Source organism: Uranotaenia lowii, chromosome 2 (assembly GCF_029784155.1).
Source record: "Uranotaenia lowii strain MFRU-FL chromosome 2, ASM2978415v1, whole genome shotgun sequence".
Lineage (NCBI taxonomy): Eukaryota > Metazoa > Arthropoda > Insecta > Diptera > Culicidae > Uranotaenia > Uranotaenia lowii.
Window position 1 is genome coordinate 401,097,044 of NC_073692.1, and position 18,660 is coordinate 401,115,703.

The window sequence follows — 18,660 nt, forward strand, 5'->3', positions numbered from 1 at the left end:
ATCAATCGAATCAAAACCAATTAAATGATTTGCAAAAATACTTCCATATTTAGTTCGTGTTAATGTAGGTAGCATTTGTTGTCTAATAAATATAAATTTAGTTCTGATTCTAATGAAATAACGGTATGACACTTAGCGAACAATTGAAAAAAAAATTCAGAAAGAAAAGAATTTACTTACATTTTTTTAACCCATTTCGTCTACAAGGTTATTTTTGAATCATATTGATAACAGAAATATGAATAAGATGTTTTTCACAGAGGTAGATCGGATACATTTTGTTGGACATGTAAAAATGTACTTAACATAAGTTTTATGAATTTAAAGAAGACCAAAAAATCCGATCTGACACATGAACTGATCAAGAGCCTTTTCTTTAAATTAGATAAGATAGGACTGATGTGTGCATAAGTGAAAGTTATCAGTGAAATAAACTGATTTTTACTAACCAAAAGTGAGGGAAATCATTTTCCGAAAGAATTTTTATTCAAGGAACACTAGAGCATGTTCAATCGTTCAACTTTTCTCTGATACAAAAAAAAAATAGGTTTTCTTCTAGAAATTGTAACTTCGGCCCAAATACACAACTGAAACAAATTTAGAAATGAAAATGGAAGCTTTTTATTTTAAATAATTCTGAAAAAAAACATAGTACTTTTTGCTTTTTTAAAGCCATTACTCTGACGCATCTGAAAATGAGCTTTGCATTTACACTTGCCCTAACATACGGGACAAATGTTAACTCAGAAATTTGTTTTATTCAACATTTTTGAATATTTGACTTCCAAAAAGAAAATAAATAAACGCTGAGAATTTATTTAGTGATGCAACTAATATATTTTTTTAATATTTATATTTTTGCTTTGATAAATTTATTTAAAAAAAAGAAATTTGCACTGTATAAAATCGATAATCATCATACCATGTAAAGTGCTGTTTGGAAAAACTTCAAGCTTTAATGCCTCATCTCCACGAGTTTGGCATATGACGAAACATTTTTTATCATAATTTTGGCGTAAAAAGGATAGATATTCAAACTGCTTCGAAGGGCGAGGATGGTGAAAAAAGCTGTTTGAAAACGGTTATTAAAAATCCTTTTCATCGTTTTTTTTTTCAAATTTCTATAGCTTATTTTTTCAACTCCAAAAAATACACCTTCTAAAGCTAATCAGGGTCTGGAAGTGCTCATTATACAGATTATTAGGAATATAGTCAAATAATTGTTCCGATTCACGTTATTGATCGGTTTTCAAAATTTTATCTCCATAAAGTACAATACGAATCTATTTCTTTCAATTGGAAATTTATGAAAACTCGAGCCGGGTAAATCAGCCTACCTTCTTCAAGAAGTGGTGGACAAAATTGGGAAAGATGGGGAACTCTCATGTATGTTTAAGATAAAGAGCTTTTCAAAGAAGGGACCATATTTTATAAGAGAGTTTTTTTGCGTACGGATATTTGGCATAACTCAAAAAAAGATGTTACAAATATTTTAATGGAAGTTCGTAACTTCCCACTTTGGAAAAAGGTGGAAAATCCATAAATTTGGACATTATTTAAGTCATTATGACAGAGAACAAATTTCAGATCTTGAAAACAAGTTTAGAGATAAAGTTTCAGTAAATATTATATGAGGCCCTTGGAGCAAAAGGGGTATAAGTGCATGGAAGCTTATTTCGAGAAAACAGGCTTTAAAGTTATTGTGTTTGGCAATTTTCCATATATTTTTCAAAATGTTTTATTTTGCTTTGGAACGTAAAAGTATGTAAAAAAATTTCTAAAACTCAGAAAAAATCATCAAATATAGTTTGAAATATGAAGAATTGTTTAGCATCATTAACTCAAAATCGACCATTTTGTCACTTATACCCCTTTCGCTCTGAGGCCCTCATATACCATCTTTGAATATCAATTCGGAACTCCAGCTGCAGCTCTCATTTCAAAGTTGTTGGATCTGAACTATGATGGTTTGACTTAAAAAAATGCTTACAAAAATCTAAATTTGAATAAATTTTTACAAATTACATTTATTTTTGGAATGTGTGGCAAAGCACACCGGGTCAGCTAGTCTTAAATAAAAGTATAATCAAATATACTTCGGGAATTTAAATTGATTTAAAATTTAAATACCTCCTAGGTACTAAATTTCTGTTAATGTGCTTTAATCTTTCAGTGCTTCATCTTGTTTCGAACCATCGTGTCATGTCGTTGAACTCTATTTGTAAATATTTCCACGTAAAGTCTTGAGAACTCATCCTGAGCCTGTTCTATAGCTATTCAAATATCAATCTTTTTATGACCAGCATGATGGTAGCGCTGAATTCTCCCCTCAAGTTAGTTCTAAAGCAAATTATTTGCAGTACAGTTGAGTTTTTGCAGCAGACATCATTCCATTACCGGCAGGAGGATCGCAGCAATAAATACATCTGAGCAGAACTCAAACACCCGCCAATAATAGTAACACTGCGATGACGAACGCCATTGAAGACGAATCACAATATCCAGCGCTATACCTTCTGTAGCCAGGGAAGAGTAATGATTCTGGTGGACATCTGCTCCGGGCGGGATATTAGGACGTTTTACTGATACATTCTCCATTCCACATGGATCAGGCGTAGGCAATTGACAAAAGTCCTGAGGCTGCGCGTCATCCTAGTAAGACACAATGTTGTGGATATTATGACTGTTATGTGAGTGTGAATGACTCCTAAGAATCATGTTTTTTTTCTTGATCATTATGTTATCGAATGAAAGAGTTTATTGAAGCTTTCAAACACTACTTTTGATTGAAACTTTGCCACTATTTTGCTGCAATTTCAGTAAACACTGTTGTATATTTCTTGTCAATTTTAATATGTGTTTGTTACTTAGAATAAATTTCCTGTAATTTTTGTGAAAATTAAATGAATTTATTTGTACATTTTTTCATTTTTGAATATTTTGATATATCTCAATATTTTGACATTTCTGAATATTTTGCAAATTTAAACAATTTTGACAATTTTAACAATTTTGACAATTTTGACAATTTTGACAATTTTGACAATTTTGACAATTTTGGCAATTTTGATAATTTTGACAATTTTGATAATTTTGACAATTTTGACAATTTTGACAATTTTGACAATTTTGACAATTTTGACAATTTTGACAATTTTGACAATTTTGACAATTTTGACAATTTTGACAATTTTGAAAATTTTGACAATTTTGACAATTTTGACAATTTCGACAATTTTGACAATTTTGACAATTTTGACAATTTTGACAATTTTGACAATTTTGACAATTTTGACAATTTTGACAATTTTGACAATTTTGACAATATTGACAATTTTGACAATTATGACAATTATGACAATTTTGACAATTTTCAAAAATTTTCAAAATTTTGACAATTTTGTTATTTTTTTTTCTTTTTTTATATTTTTGTAATTTTTGTCATTTCTGTCATTTTTATCATTTTTGTCATTTTTGTCATTTTTGTCATTTTTGTCATTTTTGTCATTTTTGTCATTTTTGTCATTTTTGTCATTTTTGTCATTTTTGTCATTTTTGTCATTTTTGTCATTTTTGTCATTTTTGTCATTTTTGTCATTTTTGTCATTTTTGTCATTTTTGTCATTTTTGTCATTTTTGTCATTTTTGTCATTTTTGTCATTTTTGTCATTTTTGTCATTTTTGTCATTTTTGTCATTTTTGTCATTTTTGTCATTTTTGTCATTTTTGTCATTTTTGTCATTTTTGTCATTTTTGTCATTTTTGTCATTTTTGTCATTTTTGTCATTTTTGTCATTTTTGTCATTTTTGTCATTTTTGTCATTTTTGTCATTTTTGTCATTTTTGTCATTTTTGTCATTTTTGTCATTTTTGTCATTTTTGTCATTTTTGTCATTTTTGTCATTTTTGTCATTTTTGTCATTTTTGTCATTTTTGTCATTTTTGTCATTTTTGTCATTTTTGTCATTTTTGTCATTTTTGTCATTTTTGTCATTTTTGTCATTTTTGTCATTTTTGTCATTTTTGTCATTTTTGTCATTTTTGTCATTTTTGTCATTTTTGTCATTTTTGTCATTTTTGTCATTTTTGTCATTTTTGTCATTTTTGTCATTTTTGTCATTTTTGTCATTTTTGTCATTTTTGTCATTTTTGTCATTTTTGTCATTTTTGTCATTTTTGTCATTTTTGTCATTTTTGTCATTTTTGTCATTTTTGTCATTTTTGTCATTTTTGTCATTTTTGTCATTTTTGTCATTTTTGTCATTTTTGTCATTTTTGTCATTTTTGTCATTTTTGTCATTTTTGTCATTTTTGTCATTTTTGTCATTTTTGTCATTTTTGTCATTTTTGTCATTTTTGTCATTTTTGTCATTTTTGTCATTTTTGTCATTTTTGTCATTTTTGTCATTTTTGTCATTTTTGTCATTTTTGTCATTTTTGTCATTTTTGTCAATTTTGTCAATTCTGTCATTTTTGTCATTTTTGCCATTTTTGTCATTTTTGTCATGTTTATCATTTTTGTCATTTTTGTCATTTTTGTCATTTTCGTCATTTTCGTCATTTTTGTCATTTTTGTCATTTTTGTCATTTTTGTCATTTTTGTCATTTTTGTCATTTTTGTCATTTTTGTCATTTTTGTCATTTTTGTCATTTTTGTCATTTTTGTCATTTTTGTCATTTTTGTCATTTTTGTCATTTTTGTCATTTTTGTCATTTTTGTCATTTTTGTCATTTTTGTCATTTTTGTCATTTTTGTCATTTTTGTCATTTTTGTCATTTTTGTCATTTTTTGTCATTTTTGTCATTTTTGTCATTTTTGTCATTTTTGTCATTTTTGTCATTTTTGTCATTTTTGTCATTTTTGTCATTTTTGTCATTTTTGTCATTTTTGTCATTTTTGTCATTTTTGTCATTTTTGTCATTTTTGTCATTTTTGTCATTTTTGTCATTTTTGTCATTTTTGTCATTTTTGTCATTTTTGTCATTTTTGTCATTTTTGTCATTTTTGTCATTTTTGTCATTTTTGTCATTTTTGTCATTTTTGTCATTATTGTCATTTTTGTCATTTTTGTCATTTTTGTCATTTTTGTCATTTTTGTCATTTTTGTCATTTTTGTCATTTTTGTCATTTTTGTCATTTTTGTCATTTTTGTCATTTTTGTCATTTTTGTCATTTTTGTCATTTTTGTCATTTTTGTCATTTTTGTCATTTTTGTCATTTTTGTCATTTTTGTCATTTTTGTCATTTTTGTCATTTTTGTCATTTTTGTCATTTTTGTCATTTTTGTCATTTTTGTCATTTTTGTCATTTTTGTCATTTTTGTCATTTTTGTCATTTTTGTCATTTTTGTCATTTTTGTCATTTTTGTCATTTTTGTCATTTTTGTCATTTTTGTCATTTTTGTCATTTTTGTCATTTTTGTCATTTTTGTCATTTTTGTCATTTTTGTCATTTTTGTCATTTTTGTCATTTTTGTCATTTTTGTCATTTTTGTCATTTTTGTCATTTTTGTCATTTTTGTCATTTTTGTCATTTTTGTCATTTTTGTCATTTTTGTCATTTTTGTCATTTTTGTCATTTTTGTCATTTTTGTCATTTTTGTCATTTTTGTCATTTTTGTCATTTTTGTCATTTTTGTCATTTTTGTCATTTTTGTCATTTTTGTCATTTTTGTCATTTTTGTCATTTTTGTCATTTTTGTCATTTTTGTCATTTTTGTGATTTTTGTCATTTTTGTCATTTTTGTCATTTTTGTCATTTTTGTCGTTTTTGTCATTTTTGTCATTTTTGTCATTTTTGTCATTTTTGTCATTTTTGTCATTTTTGTCATTTTTGTCATTTTTGTCATTTTTGTCATTTTTGTCATTTTTGTCATTTTTGTCATTTTTGTCATTTTTGTCAATTTTGTCAATTCTGTCAATTCTGTCATTTTTGTCATTTTTGCCATTTTTGTCATTTTTGTCATTTTTGTCATTTTTGTCATGTTTATCATTTTTGTCATTTTTGTCATTTTTGTCATTTTTGTCATTTTTGTCATTTTTGTCATTTTTGTCATTTTTGTCATTTTTGTCATTTTTGTCATTTTTGTCATTTTTGTCATTTTTGTCATTTTTGTCATTTTTGTCATTTTTGTCATTTTTGTCATTTTTGTCATTTTTGTCATTTTTGTCATTTTTGTCATTTTTGTCATTTTTGTCATTTTTGTCATTTTTGTCATTTTTGTCATTTTTGTCATTTTTGTCATTTTTGTCATTTTTGTCATTTTTGTCATTTTTGTCATTTTTGTCATTTTTGTCATTTTTGTCATTTTTGTCATTTTTGTCATTTTTGTCATTTTTGTCATTTTTGTCATTTTTGTCATTTTTGTCATTTTTGTCATTTTTGTCATTTTTGTCATTTTTGTCATTTTTTGTCATTTTTGTCATTTTTGTCATTTTTGTCATTTTTGTCATTTTTGTCATTTTTGTCATTTTTGTCATTTTTGTCATTTTTGTCATTTTTGTCATTTTTGTCATTTTTGTCATTTTTGTCATTTTTGTCATTTTTGTCATTTTTGTCATTTTTGTCATTTTTGTCATTTTTGTCATTTTTGTCATTTTTGTCATTTTTGTCATTTTTGTCATTTTTGTCATTTTTGTCATTTTTGTCATTTTTGTCATTTTTGTCATTTTTGTCATTTTTGTCATTTTTGTCATTTTTGTCATTTTTGTCATTTTTGTCATTTTTGTCATTTTTGTCATTTTTGTCATTTTTGTCATTTTTGTCATTTTTGTCATTTTTGTCATTTTTGTCATTTTTGTCATTTTTGTCATTTTTGTCATTTTTGTCATTTTTGTCATTTTTGTCATTTTTGTCATTTTTGTCATTTTTGTCATTTTTGTCATTTTTGTCATTTTTGTCATTTTTGTCATTTTTGTCATTTTTGTCATTTTTGTCATTTTTGTCATTTTTGTCATTTTTGTCATTTTTGTCATTTTTGTCATTTTTGTCATTTTTGTCATTTTTGTCATTTTTGTCATTTTTGTCATTTTTGTCATTTTTGTCATTTTTGTCATTTTTGTCATTTTTGTCATTTTTGTCATTTTTGTCATTTTTGTCATTTTTGTCATTTTTGTCATTTTTGTCATTTTTGTCATTTTTGTCATTTTTGTCATTTTTGTCATTTTTGTCATTTTTGTCATTTTTGTCATTTTTGTCATTTTTGTCATTTTTGTCATTTTTGTCATTTTTGTCATTTTTGTCATTTTTGTCATTTTTGTCATTTTTGTCATTTTTGTCATTTTTGTCATTTTTGTCATTTTTGTCATTTTTGTCATTTTTGTCATTTTTGTCATTTTTGTCATTTTGGTCATTTTTGTCATTTTTGTCATTTTTGTCATTTTTGTAATTTTTGTCATTTTTGTCATTTTTGTCATTTTTGTCATTTTTGTCATTTTTGTCATTTTTGTCATTTTTGTCATTTTTGTCATTTTTGTAATTTTTGTAATTTTTGTAATTTTTGTAATTTTTGTAATTTTTGTCATTTTTGTCATTTTTGTCATTTTTGCGATTTTTGCAATTTTTGTCATTTTTGTCATTTCTGTCATTTTTGTCATTTTTGTCATTTTTGTCATTTTTGTCATTTTTGTCATTTTTGTCATTTTTGTCATTTTTGTCATTTTTGTCATTTTTGTCATTTTTGTCATTTTTGTCATTTTTGTCATTTTGTCATTTTTGTCATTTTTGTCATTTTTGTCATTTTTGTCATTTTTGTCATTTTTGTCATTTTTGTCATTTTTGTCATTTTTGTCATTTTTGTCATTTTTGTCATTTTTGTCATTTTTGTCATTTTTGTCATTTTTGTCATTTTTGTCATTTTTGTCATTTTTGTCATTTTTGTCATTTTTGTCATTTTTGTCATTTTTGTCATTTTTGTCATTTTTGTCATTTTTGTCATTTTTGTCATTTTTGTCATTTTTGTCATTTTTGTCATTTTTGTCATTTTTGTCATTTTTGTCATTTTTGTCATTTTTGTCATTTTTGTCATTTTTGTCATTTTTGTCATTTTTGTCATTTTTGTCATTTTTGTCATTTTTGTCATTTTTGTCATTTTTGTCATTTTTGTCATTTTTGTCATTTTTGTCATTTTTGTCATTTTTGTCATTTTTGTCATTTTTGTCATTTTTGTCATTTTTGTCATTTTTGTCATTTTTGTCATTTTTGTCATTTTTGTCATTTTTGTCATTTTTGTCATTTTTGTCATTTTTGTCATTTTTGTCATTTTTGTCATTTTTGTCATTTTTGTCATTTTTGTCATTTTTGTCATTTTTGTCATTTTTGTCAATTTTGTCAATTCTGTCATTTTTGTCATTTTTGCCATTTTTGTCATTTTTGTCATTTTTGTCATGTTTATCATTTTTGTCATTTTTGTCATTTTTATCATTTTTGTCATTTTTGTCATTTTCGTCATTTTTGTCATTTTTGTCATTTTTGTCATTTTTGTCATTTTTGTCATTTTTGTCATTTTTGTCATTTTTGTCATTTTTGTCATTTTTGTCATTTTTGTCATTTTTGTCATTTTTGTCATTTTTGTCATTTTTGTCATTTTTGTCATTTTTGTCATTTTTGTCATTTTTGTCATTTTTGTCATTTTTGTCATTTTTGTCATTTTTGTCATTTTTGTCATTTTTGTCATTTTTGTCATTTTTGTCATTTTTGTCATTTTTGTCATTTTTGTCATTTTTGTCATTTTTGTCATTTTTGTCATTTTTGTCATTTTTGTCATTTTTGTCATTTTTGTCATTTTTGTCATTTTTGTCATTTTTGTCATTTTTGTCATTTTTGTCATTTTTGTCATTTTTGTCATTTTTGTCATTTTTGTCATTTTTGTCATTTTTGTCATTTTTGTCATTTTTGTCATTTTTGTCATTTTTGTCATTTTTGTCATTTTTGTCATTTTTGTCATTTTTGTCATTTTTGTCATTTTTGTCATTTTTGTCATTTTTGTCATTTTTGTCATTTTTGTCATTTTTGACATTTTTGTCATTTTTGTCATTTTTGTCATTTTTGTAATTTTTGTCATTTTTGTCATTTTTGTCATTTTTGTCATTTTTGTCATTTTTGTCATTTTTGTCATTTTTGTCATTTTTGTCATTTTTGTCATTTTTGTCATTTTTGTCATTTTTGTCATTTTTGTCATTTTTGTCATTTTTGTCATTTTTGTCATTTTTGTCATTTTTGTCATTTTTGTCATTTTTGTCATTTTTGTCATTTTTGTCATTTTTGTCATTTTTGTCATTTTTGTCATTTTTGTCATTTTTGTCATTTTTGTAATTTTTGTCATTTTTGCGATTTTTGCCATTTTTGTCATTTCTGTCATTTTTGTCATTTCTGTCATTTTTGTCATTTTTGTCATTTTTGTCATTTTTGTCATTTTTGTCATTTTTGTCATTTTTGTCATTTTTGTCATTTTTGTCATTTTTGTCATTTTTGTCATTTTTGTCATTTTTGTCATTTTTGTCATTTTTGTCATTTTTGTCATTTTTGTCATTTTTGTCATTTTTGTCATTTTTGTCATTTTTGTCATTTTTGTCATTTTTGTCATTTTTGTCATTTTTGTCATTTTTGTCATTTTTGTCATTTTTGTCATTTTTGTCATTTTTGTCATTTTTGTCATTTTTGTCATTTTTGTCATTTTTGTCATTTTTGTCATTTTTGTCATTTTTGTCATTTTTGTCATTTTTGTCATTTTTGTCATTTTTGTCATTTTTGTCATTTTTGTCATTTTTGTCATTTTTGTCATTTTTGTCATTTTTGTCATTTTTGTCATTTTTGTCATTTTTGTCATTTTTGTCATTTTTGTCATTTTTGTCATTTTTGTCATTTTTGTCATTTTTGTCATTTTTGTCATTTTTGTCATTTTTGTCATTTTTGTCATTTTTGTCATTTTTGTCATTTTTGTCATTTTTGTCATTTTTGTCATTTTTGTCATTTTTGTCATTTTTGTCATTTTTGTCATTTTTGTCATTTTTGTCATTTTTGTCATTTTTGTCATTTTTGTCATTTTTGTCATTTTTGTCATTTTTGTCATTTTTGTCATTTTTGTCATTTTTGTCATTTTTGTCATTTTTGTCATTTTTGTCATTTTTGTCATTTTTGTCATTTTTGTCATTTTTGTCATTTTTGTCATTTTTGTCATTTTTGTCATTTTTGTCATTTTTGTCATTTTTGTCATTTTTGTCATTTTTGTCATTTTTGTCATTTTTGTCATTTTTGTCATTTTTGTCATTTTTGTCATTTTTGTCATTTTTGTCATTTTTGTCATTTTTGTCATTTTTGTCATTTTTGTCATTTTTGTCATTTTTGCCATTTTTGTCATTTTTGTCATTTTTGTTATTTTTGACAATTTTGTCATTTTTGTCATTTTTGTCATTTTTGTCATTTTTGTCATTTTTGTCATTTTTGTCATTTTTGTCATTTTTGTCATTTTTGTCATTTTTGTCATTTTTGTCATTTTTGTCATTTTTGTCATTTTTGTCATTTTTGTCATTTTTATCATTTTTGTCACTTTTGCCATTTTTGTCATTTTTGTCATTTTTGTTGTTTTTTCCAAGGAATTTTTTAACTTATTTCTACAGGTTGCTGAAGACAACTAATTTTTTATTTCGATCTTTTTCGATTATTGAAGTCACTGTGAACTACAATATTATCAATTTTGTTATCTCCTAAAAACGAAAGCTCAAACAGAACAAATAATTCGAGCAGAGAAAGCACGTTGAAATTGATAATCTTTTTCGGTTCAGTGTATATCTCAAACACTCATGAGTGCATGCATACACGGAAAATAAAAAAAAAAAAAAGGTAAAATTTACCTTTTTGCGAGGTGAATTTTTTCCACCCCTCTTTCGAGGTAAATTTTACCTTTTTTTCATTCACCTAGCAACATGGGTGGCAAAACTCCTCAGATCGGCTTGTCCAGTGAAAGAGAGTGCAATTTTTTTCGTCTGCTCCCCCAATCGGTGCGGGGAGAGATAAATCGCACTGAAATGAAGAGTGAGATTGTCAACACATAAGAGTGAGCGAGAGCATTCAAATCCGCTGATGAAGAGAATTCCCTTCTCCGGAAAAATCTGTTGCGCAATGTGCTGAGGAGAATTCGAGAGCTAACTCAGTTTATTCTTGGTACGTTCACAAGAAAAGATGCTACTTTCCGAATCAAAGCTCCCAGCGGTGTCCTGATTTTCTAGAAGCCGTCCTGATCTTAATTGCCATTGATTTTGCAATAAAAACAGTTTAACCTCTTAAATGATATATTGAACGGTGTTTTTTGAACGGTGTTTTTCGGTATAAACTACAAGCCACCTAACTTCATATCTCTTCTGCTGCATAAATTAAGGCGTATACTGCACCGCTATTTCGCCTTAATTTATGCAATCTAAGAAGAGCTGCATTTCATTTCCACCAATCTCTTGGGGTCCTGAAAAATCCTGGTTTTTGTTCTTCGCGGTGTCCTAATTTTTTGATGAAACTACCTGTCACCTCTTCTTCGAACGCTACCTTTTGCAAAAAAAAAAATCAAAACAGCTAACAGGGCATGGTAGCGGATACAAATTGTTTATATTTTTTCTACGTTGTGTGGTGGGAGTCTAAATAATTTTTTCCTTCTTTACTCTGAGGTGTATGACTGAAACACAGGGCGCTCTTTGTTTAGAATTCTCTTTCTCCCACTTGGATGCAAATGCTCTCACACTTGCCGTCCGAGTCACTTACAGCTCGTGTAAACTCGGGTAACGAGTGGAGCACGATCAGCGAAAGAGGATTTCACTCGGAAGCTGAACTGAAAACAGTGTTGGTTGCTCCCGGCTCTTTGTTGTTTGAGAAGAGCCGACCAACCCTGCCTAGCAAAAAGGTAAATTATACCTTTTTTCAATTCACCTAGCAAAAAGGTATATTTTACCTTTTTCGCATTCACCCAGCAAAATAGTAAATAATACCGTTTTCCCATTTACTGATTTAAAAGGTAAATGCTGGTTGGTTTGATTGGTTTCTTCAAAAAGAATTAAAAAATACAAAATTCTATCAAAAATTATATTTATTGGAGATAAATAGGGACTGGTAATTCGGCTTCGCGTTCTTCCGAGCCGCCATGGCCGCTGAATACTCCTGCGTTGCATACATTCATGGCCTCCTCTGTTCGGCTAATCCGGTCAGGTTCGGCTTTTCCGGCTGGAGGATGACGTGGAATACACCAATAAGCTCTATGGGTCGATCTGAAACAAAAGCAATGTATTATGACGAGAACCAGCACAACAAAATTATATCTAAGAAAACACTTACCATTCTATTCCGATTTTCACATATTATGCACAAAGCAAAACTTGTTCCGGAATGACAAAACAGCTTAACCTCAATAAACGGGTTCGGCGAATAGTCACTTTTTTCGAGAAGAATTGTACCGTTTTGTTCAGCTCAATCCAGGTCAACTTCACCTCGCGACGAGGTAAGTTTTCCCTTATTTGGTTTTACCTTTTTTTCTAGGTGAATTATACTTTTTTATTCAGCTCAATTCAGGTGAACTTCACCTCGCTACGAGGTAAGATTTACCTTTTTTGGAATCACCTTTTTCCTCGGTGAATTATACCTTTTTTCCAACCTCGATTCAGGTGAATTTTACCTCGCTGTGAGGTGAGTTTCACCTCGAAGAGGTAGAAGCTACCTTTTTGGCTTTCACGATCGTTTACCTTGGCTATCTCGGTAAATTTTACCCGTTTATTATTTTCCGTGTATGAAAACGAAAATCGTGAGCAAAACACATAATCAAAGAATTTCAACACATCATCAGTTTACATGGTGCAGTTTTCTCCAATAATTTTTACTAAAAACTATTAGAAATTTAGGCTGAAAATGATTCACAGTTTGTTCATCGTCAACCCGAGTGGGTAAGTAAAATCTGGGGTGTTAATTTTAATGTGTCTCCGGTCTTTACTCCTGGGCAATTTAAAAGCCATATTGTCAGAGTACGGATAGCGTCGATTTTTATTCACGGGCAAGAGAAGAATCTGTTTTAATTAATTGATATAATCTCTAAATAGCATGTTTGTAGTTGATTTTTTAAAGCTTAACTTTTAATGATTTTGTTTTTTTTTTCAGCGATGTATTTCTCGAAAAGCACTGGCGCAGCGTTGTATCCCGGACATGTGTGTCCTACTTCTTGGATGTGCAGCGAGAGTCCCCCAATGTAAGTTGAGATCACTTTATTACCTTGAACCCAAACAAAGTTTTGATGAATTTATATTTCAGGACGTTCCACCGGTAATATCAACACCGCACCACTACTTGGTGTCCATCCAACGGGGTGGTGTTTCACTAGTGGCAGCATGTAAGCAGGAATGTCCACCGCTATTTGTCATCGAGTTCCTGCACCGGGTAGTGGACACTTTTGAGGATTATTTCTCCGAGTGTACGGAAAGTATCATCAAGGAGAACTACGTGGTCGTTTACGAGCTGTTGGACGAAATGTTGGACAATGGATTCCCTCTGGCCACGGAAAGTAACATCCTGAAGGAATTGATCAAACCGCCGAATATTCTGCGCACCATCGCCAACTCGGTGACGGGAAAATCGAAGTACTTACCTATTGAGTTTTCTTTTAAATTTGGAGCACTTAAAGTTATGTTTGTTTAAATTGTAGCGTAAGCGGCACTCTGCCCACAGGCCAGCTTTCGTCAATTCCTTGGAGAAGAACCGGCGTCAAGTATACCAACAACGAGGCATATTTTGACGTTGTGGAAGAAGTGGACGCAATAATAGACAAAAATGGACAAACTATTTTCGCTGAAATTCAAGGCTATGTAAATTCTTTATCATGTGGCTTAATGGCCTATTTTAATACATATTTTTTAAACGTTCCAGGTTGATTGTTGCATCAAGCTAAGTGGAATGCCCGATCTAACTCTATCGTTTATGAATCCAAGACTGTTTGACGATGTTTCCTTCCACCCATGCGTCCGCTTTAAACGCTGGGAATCGGAAAGGATTCTTTCCTTTATCCCACCGGACGGGAACTTCCGGCTTATGTCCTACCATGTGGGTTCTCAAAGTGTTGTGGCTATTCCGATATACGTTCGGCACAATCTGAGCCTCAAACCGGGCGAACAGGGCCGAATGGATATCACGGTCGGACCGAAAACTACCATGGGTCGCATCGTTGAAGGTGTCAAGCTGGAAATCCGAATGCCTAAATCGGTACTGACCTGTGCTCTTCTAGCCAGCCAGGGCAAATATACATTCGATCCGGTGACCAAGGTGCTACATTGGGACGTCGGTCGGATCGATGTTACTAAGCTTCCGAACATTCGGGGCACGGTTTCGGTGGCCACGGGATGCTCGGCCCTGGAAACCAGTATCGATAGGTATTTGTACAGAATATAAGAAGATTAACGAAAAATATTTAAATTATTTTACCGTATTCACAGAGTTCACTTCACCATCTCCCAGCTGGCCGTATCCGGACTCAAGGTGAATCGGCTGGATATGTACGGTGAAAAGTACAAACCCTTCAAGGGTGTCAAGTACGTGACCAAGGCCGGAAAGTTCCAGATACGTATGTGAAACACGTAATGCAATCTTCCATGCAGGTAATCTCTGAAATTATTTACTTATATTGTATTTTGCTTCACCGCTTAGAAGACTATTATGCGTTAAATTATTTGTCTTTTTCGCAAAACGATCAGAAGACTCATCATTCCATGAACAAAGGAATAAGTCTAGTTTTGTTGATCCGAATGCCATATGTTGAGAGACCAGAGCTCTCTTGAAATAAGGAAAGTTATTGTTATGCTTGATTGTCTATGGTAAAACTATACTTCATTACATTTTTTTTTCTTTCTTTTCTGTTTTTCTGAGATTTTCATCAACTTATTTCATATAAAAAAGAATCTATTGAGATTTATAATTTCCAATTCATGAAAACTTATTGAGCAATCTTCAGATTTCTGTGTTGACAAAAAAACTTTAAGCAAAAGATCTTTCTTATTCATGTGTTTTTATACGCAAAACATTGAACAAAGTCTTTCTTTATTGGATAACACGTTTGAAAAAGTGCAAGTTCGGAATACAGACGTTAAAGTTAAATAAGTTCTACTCATTGAGCGTTATTGGAGCTATCACTATTAAATTTCCCTTCTCCGTCGGAACTTTTTCCTGCAGTCGCCGAGTTCTTCCTTTCCATTTTATGCATCAAAAGATGTTTGTGCCAAGTTATTCTGAAAGAAGGAAAATTACAAGCCATGAGTTAGCTTCAAAATTAATTCTCTCAAAGACTTACTTAGTCATCATCATTCTGTCGCAAACGTTACAACGGTATTTGGGCGGCCCGTGTGTCTCCATATGTTTTTGTAGAGTTTTCTTCGTCTTCCGCTGGACGCCACACAGCTGACACACGAGCTGAGCCGATTTGCCACAGGACTTTTCGTGTTCGTACTGATTGCTAGGGGTTCGAAAGCTAGCGCCACACCCCTTACGACAGGAATTAGGTTTTTCTCCTGCAAATTGTTAAAGAATTTTTGACACAAACTTTTTAAAACCCGTGTTAAGGTACTACTAACCTGTGTGAATTCTCATGTGATACTCCAAACGAGTTTTAGTGGGGAAAATCTTTGAACAAATCTCGCAGGGCCAACCTTCCGAACCTCGGCAGCTGGCCTTATGTTTTTCCAAGTTACTGCTCGTGATGCACATTCGGCCACAAATGTTACACTCATACGCTTGCTGTTTGCCGCAGATTCTTTCGTGCTGTAGACGATTGCTCGGCGCGTGAAATGACCAATCACAATCGACTTTACGACACCGGAATGGACGATCTCCTGGAATGGATTTATGTTCGCTGGAATACGATTCAAAGGGTGAACGTATTTTACTTTACCATTATGGATGTTCAAATGATATTTTAACATTTGTGATGTTGTGAACGTTTTCTCACACATGTGACATTCGAACAAACTTTGACTGTTGCATCTCTCTTGATGGCTTCTAAAGTTGTGTTCCAATCGGCAGACTATTCCACATTTGTTACAAGTGTATTGTTCAGGTTCCGTTGAGCATTCCATCTGTGAGCTTTCGTTGTTTGATTCGCAATTAACGAAATCGGTAGCTGAAGATTCAAGCTGTGAACTTTCGTTGTTAAATTCACACTTAACCAATTCGACGGATACTGTCTGGTTTTCTGCAGCTGGGGTCAAGACCTTTCTTTGATTTTGTGAATTTTCAGCTTCGAATGAATTTCTACTGTCTGAAAATCATTTAAAAAATCACGAATAAACCTTTATGTACCTACCTACAATGATTCCAAGATTTTCACCCTCAAGAGCCTCTGGACCTTCAATAGGATTTTCAATTTTCTCCTCCTGCTTTTCTGCAGCAACCGGTGGATTGCATCTTCCTCTAGCTGGGAAAATAGCTAGCGCCGATAAATGAGACAGCGTCGTCAAGCATGTCGTTTTAAACCTATGAAAAGCATCGAACTGCAATCGGCAATCCGAACAGCAAGTTAACGGATCCGAAGGAAGCATTCCTAGCCACACGGTGAGGACAAACTCGATTTTGCTCCGGAAATCTTTATCCGCAGAGCAACTGGCGACCGATGGCGGAACCGATTCGTAGCAAAAGTAGCACCGAATTTCTTCCACTGTAGACAATTCACTCGTATTATCCATCAGATCTTCGCACAAGTTTTCCGGTTCTTCCTGTTTGACGAACCTTACTGGTTTCATCGTTGAGTAATCTGTTAGTACTATTGATGGTTTTTCTACTGAACTTTGAAGGGCCATGCTTTTGATACAATTCAATTTTTAAAAACAAAAGCCATAATATTATTTACACTTTTTCCCTTTTTCCTTTAACTCAAATCCATTCACGACGCTGCTGTTGAGTTCGGTGAGTTACTATTTTGCAGTTATGTTTCATTCCTTCTTTCATAACAAAAGTTGCCGTCAACTTCTCGCTTCGGTTTCGATAATGTCGAATTCGAAAAAACGTCATTTTATTTTAAGTTTTATCGCAGCTTTTGTCCCAACTATTGAAGTCGGGCGTCCAGCTACGTGTTTTACTTTTTGGAGAATGTTCTTCTTCTTTACAATTTTCTTTTTCAACTTAGTGCTGTCGTAATCAGCCGAGTTTATAAAGGTTACATTCTTAGAAGTCGGAATTGTAAGCATAGCACGAACTCGAGTTTTTACCATGTTAATTTAACTGGCAATGCGTTGGCCTAGAAAGCCGGAGATTGTGGGTCAAATCCTGCACAGTGCAGTCAGTGATTTTTTTTACGTTTTTAAAGAAAAGTTTTTTTTCTTGTTTTCTTTTCTCTGAATCTAACTTTTCTGATAGACTCATTTTTCAATAAAATTCCGAATGATGCACGATATGTCTATTTGAAATGAACTTAACGAATGTGATATGTCAACAAAAAGAAAGAAAACCCATTATTCATACAACACATTTTTATTGGCTTTCGCCTTCAGAATTCAGTACTTTCAGATTCAGTCATTATATTCCAAATACAGTCAGCAGATAATGCCCACTATACAAGTAATATAATGTCTTTGATTTCGGCAAAACTTAACGCCATTGAGGCATTCAGCTGTGCCTCTCATAGGGAGCATTACTCATTCAGGGAAAACATTCACGCGAACAGCTGGTTTAAATCTTGTTGAAGGCGGCAATATCAACAGACTGAACGTGATCTTCGAATTCCTCAATCTTCTCCTGCAGCAGATCCACCGACACCTTGTCGTCCTCGATAACGCAGCAAATCTGCAGTTTCTTGATACCGTAACCAACAGGGACGAGCTTGGCGGCACCCCACAGCAAACCGTCCATCTCGATGGATCGAACCTTATTTTCCATCTCCTTCATGTCGGTCTCGTCGTCCCAGGGTTTCACGTCGAGGATGATAGAGCTCTTAGCGATGAGGGCCGGTTTCTTCGACTTCTTGGCGTTGTAAGCGGCCAGGCGTTCCTCCTTCAGCTTCGCTGCCTCTGCGCTCTCTTCTTCGTCCTCCGAACCGAACAGATCGACATCGTCATCATCGTCGGCGGCAGCGGCCACTGTTGGTTTTCCGCCGGCAACCTGCGGCAGAGCCTGTCCTCCCCAAGCGCTGCGCTCCTGGCTGCTGAACGATGCAATGTGACGGTACCAGCGCTGGGCGTGGACGTTGTTTCCAGCCGGAGCCTTACCGAGGGCATCGAACACCGACAAATCGGCCTTGGATGGGGTGTATCTGGAAACGAGAGTGATCGGTTAGCATCCTCTATAAACCTTGACTTGACTTCCAAGTTATTTTACAAAAAGGTATAAAAGAAAAAGTTTTAAAAATTTCAAATTTAACCAAGTTCCAAAATTTCAGTTTACGTGTCACCCGAATTCCGGTCTACGTGAGATCACCTAGAAACCTAACCTCAAAAAAAGAAAATTTAGTAATACTTACCCCTCGATATAGCTGTGGTCAGCGAGGAATTTGTTCAGTTCCTCCAGCCCCTTGGGAGTCTTGACATCACCGAAGGCCATTTTCCGGATGTTTTGATGCGGTTGCAAGGATTTAACACGGAAGAATTGAACAAAATCTACAGGAACCCGCAGGAGCACGATGTTCAAGCAGCAATCGGTCGGAACGCAAAGAAGGAGTG

General features: G+C 31.7%; 3 protein-coding genes across 3 annotated transcripts; 1 reads left to right on the top strand and 2 right to left on the bottom strand.

Annotated features, from left to right (window-relative positions):
- The first annotated feature begins 12,778 nt into the window (after positions 1–12,778).
- LOC129744555 (AP-3 complex subunit mu-1) lies at positions 12,779–14,743 on the top strand. Its single transcript, XM_055737136.1, has 6 exons — positions 12,779–12,918; positions 13,130–13,217; positions 13,280–13,605; positions 13,671–13,830; positions 13,892–14,391; positions 14,455–14,743. The coding sequence occupies exons 1-6, from the start codon at positions 12,884–12,886 to the stop codon at positions 14,588–14,590; spliced, it is 1,245 nt and encodes a 414-aa protein (XP_055593111.1). The 5' UTR covers positions 12,779–12,883; the 3' UTR covers positions 14,591–14,743.
- On the bottom strand, positions 14,466–16,889 carry LOC129744554 (zinc finger protein 3-like). Its single transcript, XM_055737135.1, has 5 exons — positions 16,338–16,889; positions 15,903–16,268; positions 15,586–15,843; positions 15,306–15,522; positions 14,466–15,243 (listed from the first exon to the last, which is right to left on the bottom strand). Exons 1-5 carry the CDS (start codon positions 16,804–16,806, stop codon positions 15,123–15,125), a joined length of 1,431 nt encoding a protein of 476 aa, XP_055593110.1. The 5' UTR covers positions 16,807–16,889; the 3' UTR covers positions 14,466–15,122.
- Positions 16,890–17,457: 568 nt separating this feature from the next.
- On the bottom strand, positions 17,458–18,660 carry LOC129745505 (probable elongation factor 1-beta). The gene is made up of 2 exons (XM_055738608.1): positions 18,462–18,660; positions 17,458–18,254 (listed from the first exon to the last, which is right to left on the bottom strand). Exons 1-2 carry the CDS (start codon positions 18,539–18,541, stop codon positions 17,675–17,677), a joined length of 660 nt encoding a protein of 219 aa, XP_055594583.1. The 5' UTR covers positions 18,542–18,660; the 3' UTR covers positions 17,458–17,674.

Excerpts from the sequence above, each read along its gene's own strand:
- LOC129744555 (XM_055737136.1), top strand. The coding sequence starts at position 12,884 with ATGATTCACAGTTTGTTCATCGTCAACCCGAGTGG. Across the intron at positions 13,606-13,670 it reads TCGGTGACGGGAAAATCGAA|CGTAAGCGGCACTCTGCCCA; the intron begins GTACTTACCTAT and ends TTTAAATTGTAG. Across the intron at positions 13,831-13,891 it reads TCGCTGAAATTCAAGGCTAT|GTTGATTGTTGCATCAAGCT; the intron begins GTAAATTCTTTA and ends TAAACGTTCCAG.
- LOC129744554 (XM_055737135.1), bottom strand. The coding sequence starts at position 16,806 with ATGGCCCTTCAAAGTTCAGTAGAAAAACCATCAATAGTACTAACAGAT. Across the intron at positions 16,269-16,337 it reads AGGTCCAGAGGCTCTTGAGG|ACAGTAGAAATTCATTCGAA; the intron begins GTGAAAATCTTG and ends AATGATTTTCAG. Across the intron at positions 15,244-15,305 it reads GACAGAATGATGATGACTAA|AATAACTTGGCACAAACATC; the intron begins GTAAGTCTTTGA and ends TCCTTCTTTCAG.
- LOC129745505 (XM_055738608.1), bottom strand. The coding sequence starts at position 18,541 with ATGGCCTTCGGTGATGTCAAGACTCCCAAGGGGCTGGAGGAACTGAAC. Across the intron at positions 18,255-18,461 it reads GACCACAGCTATATCGAGGG|ATACACCCCATCCAAGGCCG; the intron begins GTAAGTATTACT and ends TCTCGTTTCCAG.